The sequence below is a fragment of the Archocentrus centrarchus genome, chromosome 19 (genome assembly GCF_007364275.1).
Source record: "Archocentrus centrarchus isolate MPI-CPG fArcCen1 chromosome 19, fArcCen1, whole genome shotgun sequence".
NCBI classification, from domain to species: domain Eukaryota; kingdom Metazoa; phylum Chordata; class Actinopteri; order Cichliformes; family Cichlidae; genus Archocentrus; species Archocentrus centrarchus.
The window spans coordinates 2,162,842-2,189,580 of NC_044364.1; the positions used below are offsets into that span (position 1 = coordinate 2,162,842).

General features: G+C 42.6%; 3 protein-coding genes across 7 annotated transcripts in view; 1 reads left to right on the top strand and 2 right to left on the bottom strand.

Annotated features, from left to right (window-relative positions):
- Positions 1-2,495: 2,495 nt before the first annotated feature.
- Positions 2,496-26,739, bottom strand: part of LOC115798172 (sulfotransferase 2B1-like) — a 30,428-nt gene continuing 6,184 nt past the window's right edge. For 2 of the 5 annotated variants that reach the window (XM_030754918.1, XM_030754916.1), the window contains exons 2-6: positions 5,821-6,032; positions 4,703-4,829; positions 4,465-4,559; positions 4,179-4,359; positions 2,496-3,361 (exon numbers count right to left, since the gene is read on the bottom strand). In XM_030754918.1, coding sequence (XP_030610778.1) covers positions 3,252-3,361; positions 4,179-4,359; positions 4,465-4,559; positions 4,703-4,829; positions 5,821-6,021 — 714 coding nt within the window. In that variant the 5' untranslated portion in view covers positions 6,022-6,032 and the 3' untranslated portion in view covers positions 2,496-3,251. The other 3 variants (XM_030754917.1, XM_030754921.1, XM_030754919.1) reach the window with 3 other exon arrangements.
- Positions 8,214-15,414, top strand: LOC115798173 (uncharacterized). Its single transcript, XM_030754922.1, has 3 exons — positions 8,214-8,664; positions 14,564-14,697; positions 15,057-15,414. The coding sequence occupies exons 1-3, from the start codon at positions 8,234-8,236 to the stop codon at positions 15,221-15,223; spliced, it is 732 nt and encodes a 243-aa protein (XP_030610782.1). The 5' UTR covers positions 8,214-8,233; the 3' UTR covers positions 15,224-15,414.
- On the bottom strand, positions 18,114-25,573 carry LOC115798170 (uncharacterized). The gene is made up of 15 exons (XM_030754915.1): positions 25,334-25,573; positions 25,201-25,260; positions 24,436-24,486; positions 24,156-24,350; positions 23,486-23,724; positions 23,195-23,307; positions 22,443-22,585; positions 22,233-22,301; positions 21,160-21,357; positions 20,864-20,956; positions 20,519-20,766; positions 20,182-20,310; positions 19,377-19,517; positions 18,900-19,053; positions 18,114-18,788 (listed from the first exon to the last, which is right to left on the bottom strand). The coding sequence occupies exons 1-15, from the start codon at positions 25,470-25,472 to the stop codon at positions 18,571-18,573; spliced, it is 2,190 nt and encodes a 729-aa protein (XP_030610775.1). The 5' UTR covers positions 25,473-25,573; the 3' UTR covers positions 18,114-18,570.

A 26,739-nucleotide genomic window follows, 5' to 3' on the forward strand; every position in this document is an offset into this window, starting at 1 on the left:
TGACATTCACAATTTATCATTATTTACCAAAAACTAACCTAAAATGCAGCGTGAAAACTAAGTACATCCATACTGTTTCCATAGTAATTGAGAGGGAAGCTGCCAGGAGCTGCTAATCAAATGCATTTGATTAACTGATTATCAGCAATTTTGAGCAGGTCTATTAGAGCAGAGGTTTTGTTTGCTGGTCTGGAGCAAACTGCCAGAACTCAAGTGTGTGTGAACACAATGTCCATCAACCTGGGAAAGGTTCTAAGTTTGGGTTCATCATTCTGCAGTATCTGAATGATAGGCAGAAGGATGCAATAAGTATTTTGCAAGTGGAAAACCTGCAGGACAGATGCCAGCCTTCCCAGGTGTGGATGTCCCAGCAAATTCACCCCAAGGTCAGACCATGCAATGGTCAGAGAAACTGCAAAAATCCCAAGAGCTACATCTCAGACTCTACAGGACTCAGTTAGCAGTTAGTTACCATAGCAGTAGTTACCGTACCCATCAGCTGCCTCTGAAGTCCCACAGGCTAAACAAGCCCTGTAGCGCTCCTTCTTCAGCTTGATGGCTCTCTTCACCTATATTGACCACCATCTGGTTCGGAGATGGCCACCACGACAAACACCAACCACCTTACAGCCGTAGGTCCGTGTGGCAGCCTCAACAATGGAGGTGTGAAGCATGGTCCATTCTGACTCAATGTCCTCGGCCTCGCTTGGAAAGCTGCCCAAGTACTGCTGGAGGTGGAAGTTGAAGATCTCAGCATGTGTTTGCTCAGTGGGTACATAAGTCACTTTTACAGGTTTATGAGCCAGAATTACACAACACATTGCACCTGTTTATTGCCCTAAATCAACAGCGAACCTATTTGAAATGAGCTATATTGTACACTGATAGTGAACACAGCAGACCACTTCTATTTCTGGGAGCAGTGTTGCTTAAAAAGACTGACTGCTGCGGGGAGGACAGACCTGTGATAGCACTCCCTCAAACATTTTGGGTGCAGCAGCCCATCCCTGATGGTGCTGCTCAAAGCTGTCACAGTGTCACACATGGGGTAGGAGTCATTTGACAACATGGAGCACAGCCTTGCTATCATCCTCCTCTCCATCACCACCTCCACAGTGTCCAGGGAGCAGCCCAGGACACAGGCAGCCTTCTTGATGAGCCTATCGAGTCTCTTCCTGTCAGCAGCTGTTATACGGCTCTCCCAGCAGGCCACACTGGAAAAAAACATGCTGATGCCACAATAGAGTCAAAAAAATGATTTCAGGAGTGCACCCTGCACCCCAAAGGACATCAGTCTCCTGAGCAGGTAGAGTTTGCTCTGTAAGCTCTATTTAGGTTTTCACTGACTAAAAGAAGTTCATATTTATTAGAACAAAGGTGTAACGATTGTAATTATTTGATGAGCTCTGTGATAACACACTTGAAAATTGTAGGCTCCTTCTAATATAGTAAACACTGACATGCTGGGTCTTTTGGTGCTTCCTTGATGGTACCGTCACTCCTGTGAGGCCCAGCAGTCTATCAGCAAATGTGGCTCACTGGCACTGTGAGGGTGTCTTCATGCTGAAAGGGAGTTCTTCCTTCCCACTCTTTCCAAGGGCCTGTTCATAAGGGATTGTCTGACTGCTGTGGTTTTCTCTCTTATATTGTACAATCTTTACTTTATATTCTAAAGTACCTTAAGGTGGCTGATATTGTAAAACTGAATTGATCTCAAACTGTGACATACGCCATTGTTTTCTCACAGATTGCTAGCTCGCACCTTCCTTCTGATAATATTGCACATAATTTGCTGGGCCACAGCAAATCAGAACATTTGATCAGAAATAAATACAGTGTAGGAAACCTTGCATACAATTTCCATGCTCATGTGCAGCCCTGTGGCCTGATGCACATATACTGGCACCACACACAAGTCTGATAATTGTTTTGCACTGAATGTAGACATAATGCTGCTAAAGTAATGGCACAAATATTTTAGCACTACAATATACTTTAGTTACTAATCATGCAGAATCATATGCACTACATTACTGATCATAATTTTTGATTAATATCACTTGAATGTTGGAGGAAAAGATGCTTTTAATTATTTATATATTACTGGTAGCTTTATCTGTAATACTATTTCACAGATAAGAACACAATATTAGATTTAATATCTTAAAATCTGCAAAATACTAAGTAACTAAAGAGGTCAAAGAAATGGTACGGAGTACAAAGTACAACATTTGAATGATTGGAAGCAGAAAGCAAAATAGCATAAAATACTTTAAATACATGCAGATGGTCCTATCGATGCTATCATTCGGTGGCTTTGGTATTATAGGCTTAGCAGCACTCCAGCCCAATTAATTTAATTCATTTTTCTTTCTTTCTCAGCTGTATTCAAACACTTGTATTTTGTTATTTGGCTGTACAGCGATGCAGTGTTTGGGAGATGTTCTATAAAATACAAATTTTTTTTCAAAGAAAATACACATTTAATCTCTCAGTGCAAAGAAATACAATTTATTTGTCAGTTTTTATTCATGCAAGAACATATTATCCATTTATCCTGTTAATTTAAACATGACTGTTAGCATTTATTAGTAAGTTTAAGTAGCTTAAAATGACTCCAGGTTGTTCAGAATGGCATAACAGATTACATATTCAAAAACACAGTCCATAAATATTTGGACAATGATAAAATTCTGCCTCTGGCTATAATTCCCAAACAATTAACCCAATAAGTTTGTTACCCTTTAAATTAAAGCTAAAATCTGCACTTACAAAAATTGTGTCATTGTCCAAACAGTTATGGACTTAACTGCTAAAGTACATAAGTAAAATATAAATTGTTTTTTTTTACTAATGCAGTAGGTGAATATAAAATATTATGAACAGTTAGATAATAATAAAAAAAAAAAGAGATGTATTGAAGGATTTCGGATGTTTAAGTAGGATATAAACAGCACATACGGAACCAAAACAGATCTCACTGCTCTACTCTGGATTGAATTACGTTTGTTACAAAGTAGAACATTGTATCGTTTGGTGATATTAATACTGGTATTGGTGCTGAAACAGGGAACAAACCCGATGTTTTTTTTTGTTTGTTTTTTTTACATAAATGAATGGCTTCCCCTAAAGGAGCAAGATTGTTTAAGCAGTGTGAGATAAACCAGAACTCTGAGGCACCATTTGTACATTTTGGTCACATTTCTGACTCTCACATTAAGGCAGAATGACTTTCACTGCCTTTTTTTTTTTTAATCCCACACGAATTTATATTTGACATCTTTCATTTTGTCTTTGTACACGGCATCGAAGTGCTCTGCTTCTGCTGCTGTTAGCAGATTCTTCCAATCTCCAGCAATTCCTGAGGAACAACACACACAGAATTACATTAGAAGTGAAGGAAACAAAAAAATTGTGCCTTTTATTTTATATTATACTGTTTCTCTTTTAGAACTGCCGTCTAAAATCTATCATAGTTTTTCTCAATTGCTTACTTACTATTAGCAGGTTTATAAAAATTCAAATCATAACACTATCAACTATAAACACCATTCCACTCTTCTGACAGATGAGTCAGATTTGCAGTGAAACCCTCTGCTTAAATACCTTCATGTATCATTGCCTGCCCCTGCCCTCATCCAGAAAGCTCTTGGCTGCTTCTCTAAAACCAGGTAGCACTCTTATCCAGGTGGAAACGCTAAGATCAACAACAATCAAAACTGTTCACACACCAGTGAGAACCTTCAAAAGGTAGATAAGTTCATCAGTAATCCAAGATTCTCCTTTCTCTTTTTGCCTGCATATTCCCCCTTTTTAAACCCCAAAGAGGATTTTTTTTTTCATCATGGGGGTGGAAGGTTTAAGACTAATACTCCTGCGTCTGCATTAACTTAAAGCTATGAAGGAGTCCTGTTTAGACATGCCAGTTAGGGCTTGTCAGGGGTGGATAAGACACACACACACCTGTGTGTGTGTCTTATCCACATGGTTGTGGATAAGCATTCCATGGTTGTGAATTTGGTGTTGATTTGGAATATGGAAGCTTTCAGAACCGAGTGATCAGTTATGGGTTTGTGTTTGAAGGGATAATTTCAAGAAATACATTTTAGCAATGGAGAAAAAGTGTAAGTTTATATAGATTTTATAGGTGACCATTGTCAGCAATATTATTAACACACCTTTCCTGAGGAATTCAGACTTGGTCTGGTCCATGAATTCCTTGGGAACGGCCGAGTAGTTAGACATGCTGTTTTTCTTCATGTTCTTGAACAAACACCGGTCAGCTATCTTCTCTATCACTTCCATATCCAGAGATTTCTCCAGGAACTGAGTGATCCTGGTCACAGAGTCCTTCAGGTCCTGCACCGCAGACAAACACAGCTCAGCTCGTGTTCTTACAGAGAAGTCAGTGTCTGACTCTGTTCATGTCTGAGCTGTTTGGGAGGTGTTCACAGCTGTTCTCACCTTTGACAGTTCTTCATAAGAGATGTACATGATGCGCTCCTTATCTTCAGCACTGAGCCAGCTCTTTACATGATCAAACCAGGAACCAAATGCAACTAGAAGGAAGGAAGAAAGGAAGGAAGAAAGAATAGATACTTTATTGATCCTGAAGGAAATTAGTGTTCCCTCTCAGATCAAATATTAAAGGAAAGTTCTCTGCTGTATGGACTGTATGTTCCATATTTGTAACAAAAACAACCTTTTCCATCAAGGAACTTCTGGAGGAACTCGCTCAGTGGGCCAGGTTTCACCATGAACGAGGTTATCCCAAAGTAGTGAAAAGCAGAGGTGAACACATCTTTGGGGTTCCTCATGACATAGATGACCTGGAGTGATGACAAATCATTATTAAACTTTAAACATTCAGCCCTTCTGAGGCCGATCTGCCTTCCTTTAAACAGTCTCTTATAGACCAATCAAAGCTACATGCTGCCCTCAGTATTCCTCCTTCCTCTGTCAAGTCTTCTGTGTTGTGTTATGTTTGTGTGTATGTTACATGAGGTCACTTCCTGTTTTATTTTGCCTGTGTGTGTGTGTGTGTGTGTGTGTGTGTGTGTGTCCGTCCCAGTTTTTGCTGCTGGTCCCATCCAGCTTCATAAACCTGTTTTGATGAGCGAATAAAACTGAAGTCTAGTTTCATCCTGATTCCGAGTTCCTGCATTTTGGGTCCATCTCTCGCCTGCTACACAGCTAATCATGACAACCCCGTTGTTGTGGTCTTTTATTTTGTTTTAATGCTCTTTCAGCTTCTTTGAGTTGTTTTTCCTCTTGCACGTAGGCTCAGTAAAGCCTTGACTTCACATTTCTCAGGCTAATGTTAGGAGCTGGTGTTCGACTTTTTTATGCTGGAAAAAGCTCCTGTGGTCTGAAACTTATTCAGCATCACTTGCTCCTGAACTGTTGCTCTGTATAAACTGAGGAAGCTCGGGCTTAAACAGTCGCCCTGACTCAGTGATACCGCTAGAGCTCTTAGACGGGAATGTAGAAAATTGGAAAGAAAGCGGAAGCAGGAAAAACGCGAAGGGTCTTTGGAAATTTTGAGAACCTTGTTAAATATCAAGAAAATGTAAAAGGCTGCAAGAGTCATTATATAAAAACAACCTCCCATAATTCCATGATTTTGTTCTCTATCATTAATCCTGTCCTCCCATACCTTTCAGGATACCTACGTCACCAAATGTGAAGAATATCTACAATTCATATCAATTATTGTAACATGACCAACAATTTTAAGTTACAAAGGTGCCTCACAGAACCATATCAGAAGAATTCAAACATATTTACTGTGCCACTGAATGACCCATGAGGCAGACTTACCTTTGGTTTAACTTCGTAGAAGGATGGTGGCATCATGTTGTACCGGAAGTGTGTTGAAAACATGCGTGGAGACGGCCTTTCTTCCAGGTTGAGGGTGCAGGCCAGAGACTCCTCCAGCCATGGGACACGGACCCAGTTGTGAAGAGTCTCAACGGAGGCCGGATCCCCTCCACTCATGATCAGTGGGACAATCTCCTGCATCCATGTCGTACCTACAAAAATGAAACAAGCTTATCTTTTGATTTAGCTTTTATTAGAATTAAAGCGCCATTGTTCACTGACTTCATAAATGCAATGTCAATTATGATGAAGCGTGCCTCACTGCAATCTTTGTAACAGTTTCAAGGAGCTATTCTGAATAATAAGCAGAGACAGACTGAGGCTCTAACCAGGGCTCAGAAATTAGTGAGTGTTGGGTTCTGACCCGTTTAGAAGAGACCTATTAACAAAACACACAAGAGACGTGAGTATCTTTTTTACCAGCTGGGAGAGCAAGGCCCAAGTCTGCACAGTACAGAGTTGTCTATGCTCTAAGGAAGGGATGTCTCCCAGCTACTTTTATTAGGAAGGTTACATAAGCGTGTGCAGCTGGTGTCACTCAAAGCAAGGAAACCCCCACCCACAGTGCTCCTTGCTTGTTTCACACACTGTGTGAGGTGCAGTATGATTTATACAGTACATTCTGTGCTCAAGTGAAGGAAATACATAGAGTGATTCTCAGTGCTGTTTGATGGTCATTTATAATCCAACAGTGAGGTTCAGAAAATTTCATCTTAATGCCTTATTTAAGGTATTTAAGGTTGAATAACAATCATCATCTCAGTATAAGAAATAATAATCAAAGCACCAATATGAGTAAATGTCAGCAAATTCCTGCAAGGAGACTGCTGAAACTATCAAAACACACATGAGGGAAGTGGAAAAACTAGAGGGAAAAATACACTGCCTGGCCATAAAAAAAGTCGCCACCAAAAAAAAAAAAAAAAAAGGACTTGGCGGATGCCAGTGGTGAATTTGCCAATCCTGGTGTTCTCTGGCAAATGCCAAGCGTCCTGCACGGTGTTGGGCTGTGAGCACAACCCCATCTGTGGACATCCATCCTCATGGAGTCGGTTTCTAACCGTTTGTGAAGACACATGCACATTTGTGGCCTGCTGGAGGTCATTTTGCAGGGCTCTGGCAGTGCTCCTCCTGTTCCTCCTTGCACAAAGGCAGAGGTAGCGGTCCTGCTGCTGGGTTGTTGCACTCCTACGGCCTCCTCCACGTCTCCTGGTGTATTGGCCTGTCTCCTGGTAGCGCCTCCAGCCTCTGGACACTACGCTGACAGACACAGCAAACCTTCTTGCCACAGCTCGCATTGATGTGCCATCCTGGATGAGCTGCACTACCTGAGCCACTTGTGTGGGTTATCGAGTCCGTCTCATGCTACCATGAGTGTGAAAGCACCACCAACATTCAAAAGTGACCAAAACATCAGCCAGAAAGCCTAGGTACTGAGAAGTGGTCTGTGGTCCCCACCTGCAGAACCACTCCTTTATTGAGTGTGTCTTGCTAATTGCCAGTAATTTCCACCTGTTGTCTATTCCATTTGCACAACAGCAAGTGAAACTGATTGTCAATCAAAGTTGTTTCCTAAGTGGACAGTTTGATTTCACAGAAGTTTGATTTACTTGGAGTTATATTGTGTTGTTCAAGTGTTCCCTTTATTTTTTTTGAGCAGTGTACACAGTACAATGAACAGTGAAATGCATTTTGTACCTGAAGCCGATAAAAAGTAGTAAAAAAGATTAAATATAAACAAGAAGAATAAAAATAAGTAGATAGATCGATACTTTATTGATCCCGCAAGGGAAATTATTGTGTAACAGCAGCAAGCAAAATACAATCTACAGTAACTAAACATCAACGTGAGAGTGCCAACGATGAGAGAGGCAAGAAGAAAACCAGTCAAGCATTAACCCAGCGATACCCACACAAGTTCTAAGTCTGTCAATCAGGATACCATGATCAATAGTATCAAAGGTAGCTGAGAGATCGAGAAGTACAGGAACTGAATATTCACCTGCATCTCTACGCATTAAAGTATCATTTGAAACTTTAGGGAGAGCGGTTTCAGTATGGAGGACCGAAACTGACATAATTGGAAATAAAAGCAGAAATATATATATAGTGTCTATATTTTGTTTGTCCTTTTCCTTATACACGAGTTTTCATCAAGAAATGTATAAATTTTCTTTTTCCTTTTCCTTACGCATGCGTTTTCATCAAGAAATATAAATGTTTTGTTTTGCCTTTTCCTCCTGCTCTTTTTCCTTTACCGTATGCATTTCTGCCTCATTATGCAAATGAGGAGGGCTGCCTTCTTGCTCCAGCTCCTCTGCTATTGGTCAACAAACAAGAAGGAGCAGGATCCATGTGCAGATCGATTGTGCATGCCTGGGTCTTTGACTTGTTGCAGAAATTTAGAGGAAGTGAACCCTTAGCAGAGATGTCTCAGGCAATTGCAGAAGAATTAAGGCACCTTGCTAGCTTAGCTGAAAGCAATACTGTCACTGATGACTATTTATTGTTTCGCGTGGATATTTTGAATGAGAGGCTACTGCATTTAGCTGCAGACACGGATAGTGAAGCTGACCCATTAGTTCTCCAGATTCTGGAGGAGGTGGCGTGTCGCTTGCACAAGTCTGTGTACCACACAAGAACTGCTGGGAGACCTGGATATTTGCTGCCCGCTGAAGCCTTGGAATCGTTTTTGCTTGTGGGTCTGTCAGTAAAGGATATTGCGGAACTTTTTGGGGTCAGTGAAAGAACAGTTCACCGGCGGATGGCAGACTATGGTGTTAGGTAAGTACGTGTCGTGTTTCTGTTGCTACTTTGAACTCAGTAGTATTTTCTATTTTCATTATAGTTCCAAATTGTAGCGGAACATCTGTTATGTATTCAACTGTACACATAGTGACGTAATATGTATGGTAAGCCTTTAACCTGTACTAGTATAGTTCAGTTTTGAATTATGAGCTGTGTTCTTCATATTAAAATATTAAATTAATTTTGTGTGAGGGTGTAGACCGCATCAGCAGAATAATTACGAATGTGTGTTAATATCCACCATTACACGGCACTTCCACATAGCTCTTATGGTACTGTAACGTTGTAAACACACTTCCACAGTCGGCGATGTTCACAACAAAGGTCGTCTTTATTAGCAGAAAAACGGCTGCTGTAGGCCACAGCCACGCCAACCACAACTACAACAACGGAACAGCAACACACACACACAGGCAAGCTCTCGGTCTTTTCTCTCTCTCCATGCTGCCTTCACGAACCTCCCGAACAGTCCGAAATCCCACAACATCAACACGCTCTCTAACTAAGAGAATCGCTACATTGCCCCCCCTCACTAAATCCCTCGCCCCGAGGGATCCCGTACAAAGTCTCTGAGGTGACCTGGGGGTCTTCTCTGCCTCTGCAGCCCCCTTGTAGACGACACTCGGGGCTGTGTCTGCTGTCCTGCAGCACCCTGCTTTTGATCTGGGATGGGGTGCAAAAGTGGAGGAAGCTGTGGGGCAGTAGAAGGGGGCACAGTCAGTGAGTCTGGGGCTGTGGCTGTTTCATTTCTCAGGGGGGTCGACTGGACCGGGCGCACATCACCCTTATATGGAGCCAGCCTGTCTCTATGAAGGGCCACTCGTCTCCCCCTAGTCGGCAGCTGAACCCTGTACACCACTTCCCCCAGCTTCTCTACCACTACACAAGGCCCCACCCAGTGGCAGTCCAGCTTAGGGCACCGGCCTTTCTTCCTCCTCGGGCTGTACACCCACACAAGGTCACCGGCCCTGAAGTCTTTCCCTTTTACCCTCAAGTCATAATTCCTTTTCTGTCTCATTCCCGCTTTCTCCAGCTGATCACGGGCAAAAGCATGGGCCGACTCCAGCCGGTCCTGCAGTCTCCTGGCGTATTCCGGACCCGGTACGACTACCGGAGCGTCCGGAGGCCTCCCCGGTGCCATCTCCGCTGGCGTCCGTAGCTCTCGCCCCAGCATGAGCAGGGCAGGCGTACACAAGGTGGAATCCTGCACAGCGGACCTATACGCCAACAAAACAAGGGGGAGATGCATGTCCCAATCACGCTGGTGCTCTGCAGTGAGGATGGCCAGCTGTTTCGCCAGGGTCCTGTTGAAGCGCTCGACGAGCCCATCACTCTGCGGGTGTAACGGTGTCGTCCGGGTCTTTCGCATCCCTAAGCGCTCACACATGACAGAGAAAACAGCCGACTCAAAGTTCCTTCCCTGGTCACTGTGAATGGTTTCTGCCATCCCGAACCTGGCAAACATGCCCTCCACCAGCCTGTCGACCACCGTCTCCGCCTCCTGGTCGGGTATGGCATATGCCTCCGGCCATTTTGTGAAGTAGTCCATGGCAACTAAGACATAACGATTTCCTCTGTCTGTGCGTGGAAAAGGCCCCATCACGTCCACTGCTACTCTCTCCATCGGGGCTCCCACTGCTAACTGCTGTAGCTGGGCCCGGGACTGGTCTGAGGGACCCTTGTGCGCTGCACAGAGGTCACACCGGCGGCAAAAGTCCTCAACATCCCTCCTGAGCTGCCCCCAGTAGAAACTCTGCCGGAGCCGCCGAAGGGTTTTGGAAACTCCAAAATGCCCCACCCCGGCGGTTCCGTGGGAGGCCTTCAAAACTGCCTCCCTCAGGGCCCTGGGGACCACCACCTGCCACCTCTCCTCCCCCGTAGCTGGCTCCTTCCAGGCGCTCTGCAGCACTCCGTCCTTTACTCGGAGAGCTGAAAATTTCACAAACAGTCCTTTAGTTGCAGGTGAGTATCCAGCCACTCCGCTCCACTGCGGTCTTTGACCAGACTCCACCCATTGTAGCACTGGCCGGAGGTCAACATCCTGCTCCTGTTGCGCTCTCCACTCGAGCGGGTCAATCACCTGTGCCACTCTGCAGGCCAGCTCACCTCCGCTACACCCGGAATCATGCTCTCCCCCAGCCCGGAGCTCCTCCTCCCGGGCTTCCCGCTTTTCGCAGTACCGGCAACCAGCTGGAGCACAGGGGCGGCGGGACATGGCATCTGCGTTGGCGTGGTGAGCCCCCGCTCGGTACTTCACTTCGAAGACGTATGGCGCTAATTCCTCCAGCCAGCGTGCAATCTGCCCCTCTGGCTCCTTAAACGCCATTAGCCACTGCAAGGCTGAATGGTCTGACCGGACAGTGAAGGGCAGGCCACAAAGGTAGTACCTGAAGTGACTTATTGCCCGTACTATGGCCAGGAGCTCCCTTCGCGTCACACAGTAGCGTCGTTCAGCCTTATTAAAGGTTCTGCTGAAGTACGCCACCACTCTCTCCCCCGCTGGCCCCACCTGGCTCAACACTGCCCCCATTCCGACATCGCTGGCATCTGTGTCTAGAATAAACGGCAGACTGGGGTCCGGGGTGGCGAGGGTGGGAGATTCTGTTAGGGCGTTTTTCAGCCGCTCAAAAGCCTGTTCACATCCTGCTGACCAGTCAAAGTCACTATCCTTTTTCTGCAGGCGGAACAGGGGCGCAGCAATACAGGAGAACCCCCTTACAAACCGCCTGTAGTAGGACGCCAGACCAAGGAAGCTCTTTAAGTCCTTCAAGTTTGTGGGGGTTGGCCAGTCCTTCACCGCCTGCACTTTCTCCTCCAGCGTACTGATACCCTCACCCCCGATTTTGTGTCCCAGGAACTCCAGCTCTTTCCTCATAAAGCAGCACTTATCAGGGTGGAGTTTCAGGCCCGCTGCCGCTATCCGCTGTAGAATCTGCCGCAGGGATGCCAGAGCTGCCTCGAAGGAACTTCCGTGGACCAGGATGTCGTCCAAGTAGACCAAACATTCCTGTCGGGGAATATCGGCCAGCACCTTTTCCATCAACCTTTCAAACGTGGCCGGCGCATTGCATAGGCCGAAGCAGAGAACACGGAATTGCCACAGCCCCCTGCCTGTGCTGAAAGCAGTCTTTGGTCTGGCTGCGGGGCTGAGGGGCACTTGCCAATACCCGCTACGCAGGTCCAGCGAGGAGAACCAGGAAGAGCCGGAAACCAAATCCAGGCACTCATCGATGCGGGGCAGCGGGTATGAGTCTTTCTTAGTCACACTGTTCAACGGCCTAAAATCGACACAGAATCTCATTTTGGGGCTCTTCTTCTTTTTAACCATCACAACCCCCGAGGCCCAGGGGCTGTCGGAGGGTTCAATGACGCCAGCCCTGAGCATCTCCCCGATCGCACTATCAGCCGCAGCCTGATGCGCCAGGGGGAGGCGGCGAGGGCGTGACTTCACAGGCCGTGCATCTCCCGTGTCAATGTCGTGCTGCAGGAGGTGAGTTAAGCCTACCTCGTCTTCTGACAGAGCAAAAATGTCCTTGAACTCCAGCAGCACCTGCCACAGCTCCTCCCGCTGTGGATGATCTAAATCTTGGCAGCTACGTGTCCATATGTCCCTCACTACTGCCAGTCTATCCCCCTCCCCCATTACAGTGTGCTGGTCTGAGGCAGGAGAACCCACCACGGTGGCTAAATCAGGGTCAGGGGACAGGGGTGCAGGGGGGTAGATCGGGGGCGGAAGGTGTGCCTCATGGTGCACCCCCGCTGCTCCCGACTTTGGCGGGTGTAGGTTCGGGGCCTGTGCGGGGCGCACCAGGTCAACCATGGGGCCCCCTGGAAAGGTCAGCGTGTTATTCCCCAGGTCTAAGACACTCTGTGAGGCCCGCAGAAAGTCCAGGCCTAATATGCAAACGTCCTGCACCGCTGCCACCCACACCTCCAAGTTCACTCCCAGGCCCCCCACCTGAATAGAGACCAGTCCTTTTCCCAACATCGGGGCTAACTCACCAGTCACTGTACGCAGTTTTACTGTAGTTGGTTCCAACTGGGTTCCTACCGGCACCACGTCAGGTCTCATCAAGGTCGCAGTGGAGCCAGTGTCGACCAGAGCTGTGCACGGAGCCCCTGCCAGGGTGATGGGGATGTGACAAAAATCCCCTGCACGCGTCCAGCCCACCACCCTCGCGGACTCTGTGCTGTCGTCTGCTTCTGGGGGGAGCTGAGCCCCGCACCCCCAGCTGTACCGTTGGGCTCTGTCCACCGGCGCCCCGGCGGATTGGGACACAGAAGAAGGGGCCTGCGCCGTCCCGCCTACGCAGGCCCTGAGGCGTTTCCCTGAACACCGGCACGGTCTGGGCATCGCACGCTGATGTGGCCCAGCTGTCCGCACGTCCAGCAAACAGGAGGGTCTCGGCGAGGACGAGCACCGCGGCGTGAAGATTGTAGAGACACGCCTCGAACCAGTTCGGTCAATTCGGCCGCCCAAGCTGGCACCCCCTGGCCCGGGGCCTCCGGCACCGCAGCCCTCACCACCGGGTCATACTCGCTATGGTCGCACCCCGCAGAAGCCACCACGGCCTCCCTCTCCAAGGCCATCTCCAGGGCCTCGTGCAGATTGCGGGGGTGGGAAAGTTGAGTCTGGATGCGCAGCTCACCAGGGATAATGGCGCGGATGAACTGGTCTCTGGCCAGCTCGTTCTGCACGTCGATGGGCATGTGGGCATATGCTTTCTTCGCTAGCATCTCAATGTCATTAGCCAAAGCGCGAAGCGGCTCACCCGGTTGTCTCCGTCTACTCGTCAGTTCGGACCGCAGGACAGCAGGCTGGCCACACTGCCCAAACCGCCGCTGCAGAGCACCAACCAGAGCCCTGTAGTCACCCCTCTCCGCTGGGCTAAGCAGCAGCAGGCATGCCAAAGCGTCGTCAGTGAGGCACAAGGCTAGCTGGAGTGCTTTAGTGTCTGTGGACCAGGCCGCAGCATGCGCTAACAGTTCAAATTGAGCATGGAAGGCCTCCCAGTCAGCCTTACCGGAGTACTTGGGGGTTTTCACATTTGCCTGGCAGGGCCGGGCGCCACTATCGCCAAGCACGGGCCCCGCGCTGTTCGGGGCGGGCGTCTCCGCGCCCGCGTATATTCCTGCAGTCGATGGGCTAAAGCCAGCGGCGGCCGCCAGGCCTCTGGCAGTCCGTCTGAGGCGGGCCAAACGCTCTCCGGCACTGTCCGCTCCCTCAGGACCCAGCGTGCCCCCAAAGTCACTGTCCATAGCCTCTCTCTTGATCTTCGGGCGGGCCCCGGCCACATCTCGCTGCGCTGCCATAGTTAGCGCAGGCTGTCAACTGAGGTAGCCGAAGCAGGGCTAGCCGACGGTTAGCAGTTTGACTTCTGACACCAATGTAACGTTGTAAACACACTTCCACAGTCGGCGATGTTCACAACAAAGGTCGTCTTTATTAGCAGAAAAACGGCTGCTGTAGGCCACAGCCACGCCAACCACAACTACAACAACGGAACAGCAACACACACACACAGGCAAGCTCTCGGTCTCTCTCTCTCCATGCTGCCTTCACGAACCTCCCGAACAGTCCGAAATCCCACAACATCAACACGCTCTCTAACTAAGAGAATCGCTACAGTACTAATTCTCTTAAAATGTGTAATACATTAGTGTCAGAAATCCGGTCTGGTCAATTTTCAATCACTGTGGTGAACCTCACTTTCAGCAAATAGTGTGACTGTATTTTGGAGCTGTCAAAAGTATTTAGCATTAGCTGTATATTTAATGACATAATATGAATGGTCAAAACCTATGTGTTTGCTAAAGAAACACATAGTCAATTGTTTTCTACTGACTAGACATTGTGTATTATTTTTTCTCGTAGAGTATCGGATTTATTCAGCAACATCGGAGATGATGAGTTGGATGGAGTTGTGCGAGACATTCTAAGTTATCATCCCAATACAGGATACAAGATGATGTTGGGCTACTTGAATGCTCGAGGTATTCACATCCAAAGTAAGTCTATAACAGATGTGCTTATGATGGCGCTGATAAGCACCTATTGCAGTTGTAGACATAATGTGCTGTATGACAGACAGCTCATTGTTTATCACTTCTATGCAAAGTAAAAAGGACACACACACACACAAAAAAACACGATTGAAAGGAAAAAATTTTTTTCAAATTTATAGCAATCACATGGTAATAATCTAATGCCCTCTTAACTGTCCTGAAGACACCAGTGTCCTCATGGACCCATTGACTTGCATGTACATGTTTTCAGATAACAGTTGATGGGTTAAATTTTCTTTTTGATTCTGTTCATCACCTCCAAATCAAACATGTTTTAATTATGGTCTCATTCATTTTTCAAGGAAGACGAGTGCAAGAAGAAATGCGCCGTGTGGACCAGCAGGGAATTTTGATGCGCACATTCCAGCTTCAAACTGTTCAGCGTAGAAGATACTCTGTTCCAGCTCCAAACAGTTTGTGGCACATAGATGGTAACCATAAACTTATAAGGTCAGACTTACTTGTTTGATCAAACAAGAACAATACTTAAGATACTTCCTGGACAAAGAGAAATAACTTCTGTATTAAAATAAATAGACTAGAGAAATTCTGGAGTGATGGATTAGTGTCAGAGGGGTAACAAGTTAAATCATCATAAATCAAGTGTAAAAAATTTCCCTGTGCTATAGCAACCATCTCACATAAAACTGTTTTGGTCAAGAAAACGAAGTCACTCTGCTTCTGAAGCATCAAACGTATTGTTTGTATGAAGCATTTAAAATAATTTATAATAATACATTGTATTCATGTATGTTCATAAAAATGGTTTCATAAAAATGCTTTGAGCGGTCATGGTCAGAGATTAATGTAATGCTTTAAACAAAAGAGGAAGCAAATTGACATTACAATTACATGCAGTCTTCTAAAGTATTAGTTATAGCGTTTCCATTTTTATAGAACAGAAAATCAGGAACTCTAATGATTAATACTAGACAAATTAGTTGCCTTAAGAAACAGACTTAACAAGGACACCAACAAACTCAATGAGATTAAAGTCAGATAACATTGTTTTCTCTAGAGAAAAATGGACTCTTTAGGAAACAACCCTGTGGTTTGGCATGTCCATATTTACCCTCTTAATAAGTGATGGACACTGCAGAATAAGAGCACTGAAGTTATGATTTGTATTTGCTTTGGATGCCAGGCCTAAATTCAGCAAACACGAGTGTTACAAATTATCTAGTATTAGTGTTTGTTTTTGTTTAATGCTGAACTTAGTGTTTTATATCAGGCATCTTGTTTGGCAGCTAAGGGGTGTTTAGGAATATATATATTGAGCCACTGGTGGCAGTTATTTTTCAGTTACATTGATACCTGTCTGTGTTTGAAACAGATTGTGCCGTATTGGACAAACTGTAAAGAATGTGTAGTGTGCTTCAGCATTAAAGTCACAGTAGCTGTCCTCCTGTGTTCGTCCTCTGATCAGAGTGTCTGTGTGGATTAGGTGCTCCAGCAAATGCTCCCATAGCAACATACAGTCCTACCTCTCCACAGTAAGACTGTTAAACTATGTTACTGTACCAGTGCTAATCAAAACTTTTTTTGTTGTCTGTACAGATGGCGAATTGTTGTTCACGGGGGCATTGATGGCTTTAGTCGCCTCATTGTTTACCTGACTGCTGCCACCAACAATCGTGCCACAACAGTGCTTAACAGCTTTCTTGAAGCTGTGAATACATATGGAGTGCCATCACATGTTCGTTCTGACAAAGGAGGAGAGAATGTACAAGTGGCACACTTCATGGTCTCAACCAGAGGCCCAAACAGAAACTCTCACCTAACTGGAAGAAGCACACATAACCAGAGGTATTTACCTTAAAGTCTTTGTGTGCTCTCCATGTTTTTTTTATCCAGACAATTTCCATAAAAGTTGGTACATTGTAAATACAGTTCGATTTACTTTACTCTACCAGGAAGATATCGCAGGAGCATATCACCCCAGTTCTAAAGTCCTTCCACTGGCTCCCTGCAGCTCACAGAATAGACTTTAAAATACTTCTGTTAGATTATAAATCACACAAAACCTTAGCAACAAAAATACATTAAAGACATTTTGTCATTGTGTAAACCTTCCAGACCACTCAGGTCTTCTGGTTGTAGTCTAGTCTGCATCCCCAGAACCAGAACAAAACATGGAGAAGCAGCATTCAGTTTTTTATGCTCCTCTAACCTGGAACAAACTTCAGGAAAAATACAAAACAGCTGACACATTTTTTCAATAAAGGCTATAAATCCACCTGTCTAGAGTTGCCTTTGATTAACAGTAACTGGAACATTTATCAACAAATTTGATGTAGGTTATTTTATAAGAGTACATTTAAAAAATTTTAAGGTTTATTCCTGTTTCATACTTGGTTACTGGATTATGTTTTATTGGTGTAAAGCACTTCAGCTTCCTTGTTGCTGAAATGTTGTATACAACTCAACTTCACTTAATGTCCTACTATTTATACTGATCAAATCAAAACATTTTTTACTTATATTTCCACTCATTGTTTAACAAATTCTAATCATTATTATTTTATGAGTTGTAGGTCTATATATAAGTGCATGATGACAACCTAGTTCTGCACCTTTTCCACACTAATACCTTTTCTTTTCTATCCAGGATTGAAAGGTTGTGGAGAGATGTATTTGGGGGAGTGTTGGATCTGTTTTACACTACTTTCTGCTACCTGGAGACTGAGGGCCTACTTCACACAGACAATGAGGTGCACTTGTATGCATTACACTGGGCCTTTCTACCTCAGCTCAACAGACATCTGCAGTTTTTCAAGGACGGCTGGAACAACCACAAACTACGCACAGAAGGGAACCAATCACCACTACTGTTGTGGTCTCAAAACCAACGTAAAGGTCACGACCCCGCACAGGTTGGTTTTATTAATGCCACTCTAGAAAGTGAAATTATTTTTTTTTGTCCAAACACACAAAAGTGCGTGTAATTTGGATGTAATTTACATCATGCTTTCAAAAATATTGTGTAGGTTGACCTCCAATATGGTATTGACTGGGAGAGTCCATATGGTCGCCATCATGATGGGGTGACAGTGCCAGAGGTTGAGCTTCCACGGCCTTTGACTCAGGTGGAATTTGAAACACTACCAGATCCAACTAGCTTGTTTTCAAATGTGATTGTTTATCAACAGACAATTGATGTACTGACTGTAATATTTGGAAATATTTAGGTTACAGCTACCAAAGACATTTGCTTGATAGAGAGTAGTTGCAAGTTTGTTTTTTTGAAATGTATACACATTCCTTTTTGGTGAGGGTAGTTGCTTCTCATCAACATGTGTCTGTGCCTCTTCTGGCATAACAACTGTGACATTTAGATCTTTGTAATAGAAATGACAGTTTTTCTGTTCAAATTGTTTTTTTTTTATTCAATATTTGCTGTGAAGATACAATATATCAGGTCAGGCATCTTGTATCCAAACGTGAACATTGACCTGTTTTGCACAGATATGTATATATGTAATAAAATCACTGTTATGAAACCATTTCAGCTTTCATTAAGAATTCGTTGATAATATCAGATTTAACCGTTTGTAATTAAGCTATGTCTATTCATGACTTTGTTGGTCTAGTCTCTTTTTTTAAGCAAATGTTTTCAGAAAACGTCCTACAATAATATGGAACTGTTTTTATAGTTGATCAGAACAACAACAACGCTGAGTACTGTCAAATTCTAATACATAATTAACAAGTGGATTATTCCAGAATATCCATATCTATCAAGAGACTGAACCATAAGAACAATTTAAAAGTAATAATACCAATAACCAACAACATTCGTTGTTTAAATGGCCCTGCTTAAATCTGACCAAAACCAGAATAGGCCGAAGAAATGCTTGCCATAAGGTCTTGGTGGAAGTCTTCATAGTTTTTGTGGTTTTTGGATAGCTTCAAAGTCAGGAAGCAAGTGGATGACTGTGGGAGACTGCAGTCAATAACTTCGACCTCGAGATTGGAGCATACCACACCCCAGCCAGTCCAGAATGTTAGTAAACTCTTGAGGATGTCTGATGTTCCTTTTATGACACAAATGAATGTATTATGTTAGCAAGATTATTTACATGTTCATAATTCACTTTCCAAAAGCATATATAAAGTGTATTGAAAAATGTATAATCTTTGCTTACCATTTTCTATGAATCTTCGGAGGAAGCTCATGATCAGACAGTGATCATCCAACGAGACATACTCTCGTTGGATGATCAGACAGTGATCATCCAACGAGAGTATGTCTTCATCTATATCTTCATCTTTAGGCCAGTTTATGTTATCGATTACCATCTACAAAAAAAAATTTCACTGTAAATTACTTGGAATGTAGGTAACTGAAGAAAATGAAAAACTGTTAAGGCAGAACTTTTGATGTGTACAGATGTTTGTCTTTCAGTCCAAAAGTGAAAAACACACATAGGAAATACAAGAGTAAGTGTTGGCATGCACTGGGATGTGCTGACAAGCCATCTCAAGTGTACACCACCTCTTGCCCCCAACCGCTGGATGTAGGCACCATCTCCACCCACTAACCTTAATGGATATGCGGGCATATGGGACAGATGGTTATTTGTATGCAGTGTTGGATTCTAATCTTTGCAAAGTAAACTTACCTGTGGGGTTATCTCTGCCTCACTGGCCCTTGGAAAAAGTACTGGCACAGCATCAGGCCTGGAACTGAAAAATTCCCACACACCTGTGTCTTTCAGCCCTCTTCGGATTTGTTTCACCTGTTGTGCTGTTCTTTCCAAAACCTACACATGAAAAAAAAACAATTTCTTTGAAAAAATAAAGCAAACAAATCTTATAAATTTGTTGTGACAAAGACAATGACTTTTGGAAATCGAGAGTAGTTTTTTCATTTTGTAATTCCAGTTGCAGCACTTTTTACATTTACAAAGCTCAGTATGGTCCTGTGGTAATAATGTTCAAGAGATAAGTTCAGCATGTTCTCAAGCTCTGGGGTGCGTGTTTCATATGAGATCCTGAATGCTTGAAATAAAATAACCTTTTTTTTTTTTTTTTTTTTAATTGAACTCATAAAATACTGTTGTTTAAAATCTTTGTTTTCAGTGTTATAAAAATTATAAAGCTTAATGAGTGGATTTTTATAATTGTGGAGTTCATTTTTTGAATGTGTGATTCGAAAAATATAGAGTTGACTATTTCTATAGGCACCATAAAGATTTTCCATCAATTTTGCTATTTTTTTTTTTTTTAAAAAAGGACAATCTCTTGCAAAAAAATAACCTTCTGTCAAACAATTTCTTATCATTCCACACTTAAAACCGTTATGATGTAGGTATATCAGGTAGGGCTGTCATGATTGCAGTGACTTAAGAACAATACTAGTCTACGTTCACTTTAACAGATTGTGGCCTTTCATCAGATATTGTTTCTGCAGGTACCATAACTTACAGCATGGAGGAGTATTTTTTCTTGGAGCCAATGTCTGTTATTGACTGTAACTCCAGGAAGATCCCATGGCAACATCAAAGAGAGAACCACGGATTTCTCCTCCTCTGACAAATCCTTTGTTCCCTGTAACTAAGTATTTATTGTAGGAGAAATAAAGCAGTATGGCATCACATGATACATATGCAAACCTAAACATATAGCCCAAAGTACATCTGAAGAATTTTAAAAATGTGCAAATAAAAGAGTTTGTATCTCATGCTATTTACAAAAATTGTCATAAAAAAAAACTTTTGTTGTAGGTCTTGTATTTTCAAAGTAAAACTGAAATTTTACAAACCATTCTTATGACCTCACGGACATCTTGGTCAGCACAATCTGACTCAGTTACAGTGGCTGTTTCTGGTTCCCCTCCAAACAGCACATGGATGATTCCTTGGCTGAGACCAACCAGACAAGGACCACCATTCAGAAAGCTGTGGCCGATAATTCGACCCGCCACCACGAAAAAGTCGCTTTCTAGGAGCAGCCTCGATGTAGAGGGAGTGAGATGGTCCTGCTCACCCTCAAACAGCAATGTCTTCAGTTCTGTCAAACAACAATTGATAATATTAACATAAACAGGTTTTTCTGAACAATCTCCATACCCGCCAATTCAAGAAAATGAAAAAATTAACAACCATACCAGTTTCGTCATCAAGCAAGAATCCATTCTGAAGGTTTGACATGACTATTGAAAGTACATGTCTATTAACACCCTCTCCAATGGCAGCATCACCTAAAAAAAAAAAAGACAAGACAATTTGAAGACAGAAGACAATTGTGGGTCCACAAATGAAAGCAAACTCTTGCAAGACATTATGTCTCCATCCAGCTGTAGAGTCAAGACTGGACTAATTTCTTTTTGGACACAAAACAGTCGAGTTTACAAGGGCAGTTGGAGGAGTTGACAGGATTTTTAAAAATAAATGAATATTTTACCTATGAGATGACATCGCAGTGGGTTAGTCCACTGCACCCGTGGCCTTTTGTAGAATCTCAGAATGGCACGGTTCCTTTCCTTCAGGGTATCTCTTAAACTCAGGGTAAATGAAAGACTCTCTTTATCCTTGTTTGCTTCATGTACTGACTCAATGTACAGCTCAGACGCTTTGGCTGGAACTACTTCTGTAATCCAAGCTTAAAAGAAACATGACCAGAAAAGGCATACAAACTGATTAGTGAATTTAAATTTCAGATTCTATATACATAAAAAAAAATAGCCAAAAATCAAAATTATACACAACCATCCATTCCAACCAGGGTAGCTTGAAACCTGGTGCCTATCTGCTGTTCAACGAGCAAATCATATGCTACATACAACCATGCCAGGTTGCCATTCATTTTCTGACAACACAGACACACAGAAAAAATAGAATAGAATAGAATAGAATGCCTTTATTGTCATTATACAGGATGTACAATGAGATTGGAGCACCAAAACTAACAAATATGAAATACAAAAAGTACAAAAAAGAGCACCGAAAGGAAGACCCGTGAGCCGCTGCGTCTGTGCGCACCGCCATCTTGGAACCTGAAAAGAACTATTCATACACCTAGGGCCCTTTTCCTAAATATCTTTCATTGGGACAGTATTTTCAAAGATAATTTTAAGTAAAATAAGGCTTTTGTAAACGTACAGTCGCTTAAAGACAAACCCCTACAGCATGTAAAAAAAAAAAAAAAAAAACTGTGAACAAGAACTAATTATTTAAAAGTCTCACCTTTACTACTAACTACAGAAGCGCATTGCATTCAAGGTTAAAAAAAAAAAACAACAAAAACCTTGTAATTACGAGAAAAAGTGTCATAATTACAAGATCTTGATGTCAACTAATGAGAAACCTATAATAGCGAGATGCAGATCTCATAATTTAGATAACTGGAAACCAGCCATTTACTGCAGCTGCCCAACATTATATGGCACCCTAGTGGCCATGGATTTAAACTGAGTACTAACGTGTTTATTGAGTAATAGACTCGAGTCCTAAGTCTAACCTGTACATGCTACTTACCATTTCCGAGGTCCCTCTGAATATCTGGAGGATTAGGCTGCTGTGTGCTTAGAGCAGTTGAAGGACCAGCTAAAGACAAAACACATGCATAACAAATGAGTTACAAAACATATTTTTAACAGAAATGGGTTTGTTTGAAATGGCAATGGACAGACAGGCAAATCTACATAAGATGTTGTTGCTGGTGGTTGCAGATATCACTCTACAAACCCTGATCTGAACCTGTCTCCAGTGTCACCACTATATCTGCAACTTGTTGCCGTGAAGAGCTGCGACTTGCCCCACTGGTGGAAGGGACAGATTCCTCTCCATTCTCACTTTCAGTCTGTCTTTCCCTGTCATCCTGTGATCGTCTTAAGAATCAATTTAACAATCAATTTCAGATTACTGAAGTACTTTTTAACAAGAAATACAAACATTTCAATATGACAAAAAAAAAAAAAAATTAATCAGGAACAAGATGTTGGCACATACAAATGAAGTTATTAATACTTTTGTGGGTAAACCTCGCCATCTGTGTCTTTATGTCTTTCTCAACAATGTGTTTTATGTGATGGCTTCAGACTATGTGCACCACCTATCTATAAAAAATTATTAGCTATGGATTTGTTGTGGACACAACTTATTGTGGATAGGGAAGTTATACACTATCCATGGAATGTAACTTTGCATTATACAAGTTAACTAACCATCCATACGTAAATACAAGTTTGACTTATCACCTTCCCAAATAACATCAGTTCTGATTCAGCTGTTAATTATTTATCACTTCACTGGAAGGACTAAAGCCTACCGATCTGCATATTGGTATATGAATGTGATTGTGAATGAGTTTATGTGACTGAAGTGTTAAGTTCTTTAAGTGGGTAGTATGTCTGGAAAAGCACTACATAGATTTTGTCCATTTGCATTTATAAAGAAAACCAGGTGTACAGATGAGAACTTTAGATTTGGATCAGTACCTTGAACAAGACTGATTGTGTTGCCTTATCTGTGAAAACGGAAATTCCTCCCCACAAAGAAGACATGGCATCAGTGGTCCAAAATATGTGTTAGAAGGTCCCTCAGTTTCTTCCTACATGTAAAAGTACAAAAAATATATAAAGACTGAAGCCGCACACAAACAGCAGTTTTAAGAAGTAAAACAAATCTACATATACACACTTACATCTCTCTACATCTCTCTCTCTCTACATACATATAACACAGTTGAAAATAACAGCAAATGATTAGCTAAAAGCAGATATATTTACCGGCTCCAAGCTGAGATGGCACTGTAGAGGGCGGATGTAAATTATAGAGTGGTGAATCATAGTGCTTGGTTCCTTCAGATATTGCACACTGTACCCTTCATTTGGGCACTGTATAACAGAGAGCTGGCAGCTCCTTGTGTTACCAGAGCTTTTGAGCAACTCATAGCCACCTGCAGTCCTCAACTTTGGAAAGTTTTGATAAAGACAATCTGTTAATTCCTCACAGCTGTGAAAGTCACCTGAAAAATAAACACACAATAGACACACAATATTAAGAAATACCACTTTACCACCAAACTCTGTTATCACTGGAGTCTTTGAATTCCACTGAAAACAAGAAGAACAAATGTTATCTCTGTTTTAATTTTAAAATACGTGGCTTAAGAAAGAGAAAACACATTTCAGTGGAAGTGCACAGCTACACTGTGCTGCTCTAAAAAAAACAGACAACAAGCAGTAAATTTTCAAAATAATTCAGAAAGAGCTTCAGAAGGTTTTCACCAAAATTTTCCTAAAAATTATTCTATGTGTTACCATACAGTCTTGCTTTTTGGAGAGACAGAACCAGGACGTTGTTACACTATAAACATTACATTATGGAAATACAATATTTTTTCTACTGTCTTAGAGCAGCAAAATAGTTCAAGCAACAATAACGTAGATAACATACCTCGGAAACATATGCGCCGCTCACCTAGTCCTGCCCTTTGGAGACATTCCTTCTCTGGTCGCCTCGGAACAACTGTTGAATCTTTTCGCCCAAGGCAACAAAAAATGTGTGTATATGTGGCGAGGCTGACAGTTGCATTGCTGCGTCTTTGATGCCTTCTACTTGATCTGCTTGTAAACAGTCTTGACACCTCAACTGGGGATGGAAATAGTGAAATGTACCTAGCACCACAGTTGCATGTCTTCTCAAGAAATAATTTTCAGCATATATATTAGCTTACCATCAACAGGATGTCGTCCTGCAACATTTGACATTCCAGGTGTTGTTGACACTGTGAATATATTGACATATATGTACAAGAGTAGAAATGTGTAAACTCTTACAAGTATTTGAATGTGTATCTTTAAGCTACCCAACCCTGCAATAAAAGATTACATGGACATGGGTTAAAATGCATCAGATTCTGAATTATAAGATCTCTGTTCACCATCAGTGAATGATTTATCTTGTCAAAGCTACAAATGCACAAATTATACTTATATACAAGGCTACATTCACCTTGCAAGTGTTAAAGCTCATTTAAAGTTGTTGCCTGAAATCCTTTTTTTTCTTGTTTGCTTGTTTGGTCGGTCATAGTACAATTTAAATGAGACCATTATCAGTTCAGACTGAACATTTCAAGTCCATCACACAGGACTGCATTATAGCAGTGGCTGTAACTGTTTCATTAAGGTAACCAGATTTCTGAAATACAACCAGGAGCCGTTGTACTCTCGACTCATCTTGCCTTTTTTAAAGAAAAGTTTCATTTATATTTTATTTGAGTCCTCATCTTCAGCAAAGCAACCCAAACGATGAAATCGGGGACGTTTCATCATTGTATGCCAATTGGTGAGCATAAGCGAAGTAAAATCCCCAACTTAAGCATTAAAACTTATAAAAACACTATAAAACACACACGTTGGCTGTTGACTTACAAACATTAAAACAATAACAACTATTCTGCATGTAAAACAAAGACAAGGAGGAAAAAAAAAACACTTACTTGTGTTGATCCTTGGCGTTATGGTGGGGCCTTGTGCTTGTGGAGTTGAACCGGCAGATGCTAATAAGAAGACAATATGAATAAACTCTATTCTTCGACAAAATTACAAAACTCTACCTAGCTGAAAACCTACCGCGTTCCAACTCATCCAATCTATTTGCAGCTTCCCTTAACAAGTCCGACACAGACCGTCTTTCCGCTCCCTCCATAACAATACGTTGGTTGTTAAAACAGAAGTCAAAGACCCAGGCATGCACAATCGATCTGCACATGGATCCTGCTCCTTCTTGTTTGTTGACCAATAGCAGAGGAGCTGGAGCAAGAAGGCAGCCCTCCTCATTTGCATAATGAGGCAGAAATGCATACGGTAAAGGAAAAAGAGCAGGAGGAAAAGGCAAAACAAAACATTTATATTTCTTGATGAAAACGCATGTACAAGGAAATGGAAAAACACTATATATTTATATTTCTTGATGAAAACCCATGCGTAAGGAAAAGGAAAAAGAAAATATATACATTTCTTGATGAAAACGCATGCGTAAGGAAAAGGAAAAAGAAAATTTATACATTTCTTGATGAAAACTCGTGTATAAGGAAAAGGAAAAACAAAATATAGACACTATATATATATTTCTGCTTTTATTTCTAATTATGTCAGTTTCGGTCCTCCATATTTCAGTAGAGTGCATCTGGCAAAACCCAGATTGAATTTTATCTAAGATGTTATGAGCAGTTAAAACTTCTGTTAGCTGCTTGGCCACTACGTTTTCTAAAATTTTGGAGATAAAAGGTTTTAAAATTGGCCTAAAATTCTGAAGGAGGAAGGGTCAGCGTTGGACTTTTTTAAAAGAGGGTGAATAACAGCCTGTTTAAAATATGACGGGACATAGCCAGAAGTTAAAGAATTGTTAATTATCTTGAGAACACGAGGTCCAATGATGGGAAACACCTCTTTGAACATTTAAGCTGGTAAAATGTCAAGTAGGCAGGAAGATGGTTTCATTTTATCAACCAAACTAATGAGAGCATTAAGAGATATCGGTTCAAACTTCTCTAAGACTGACGGCTGGTTTAGAGATGATTGGAGGGGAAGGGAGAGGGATGATGTTTGCTCTGATATGATGGATCTTATTAACAAAGAAAGAAAGAAAGTTTTCACACCTTCGTTTGAGTGAACCATTGAAGAGGAAGAAACAGGTGTGACAATATTTCTGATTGTGTCAAATAAATCCATAACAGCTGAGGGAATCCTCAGCTGTTATGGATTAAATTTGAAAAATATCTAGCCCTCGCATCTTTCACCATATTATTGAAAGACTGCAAGAGCTCTCTTAAATAACAAAGATGAACCTGGAGCTTTGTGGATTTCCACAGACGTTCCACTTTCCGACAGCTTCTCTTGAAACAGTGAATACTGTCGTTCATCCAGGGTAAGGATTTAGCAGAAGAAGCATTTCTAGTTTTAAAAGGGGCCACTTTGTCTAAAACAGATAAAAAGCAATCTGTCATGTCAGGCTGTGTGGCTGGAGGGGTTAAACC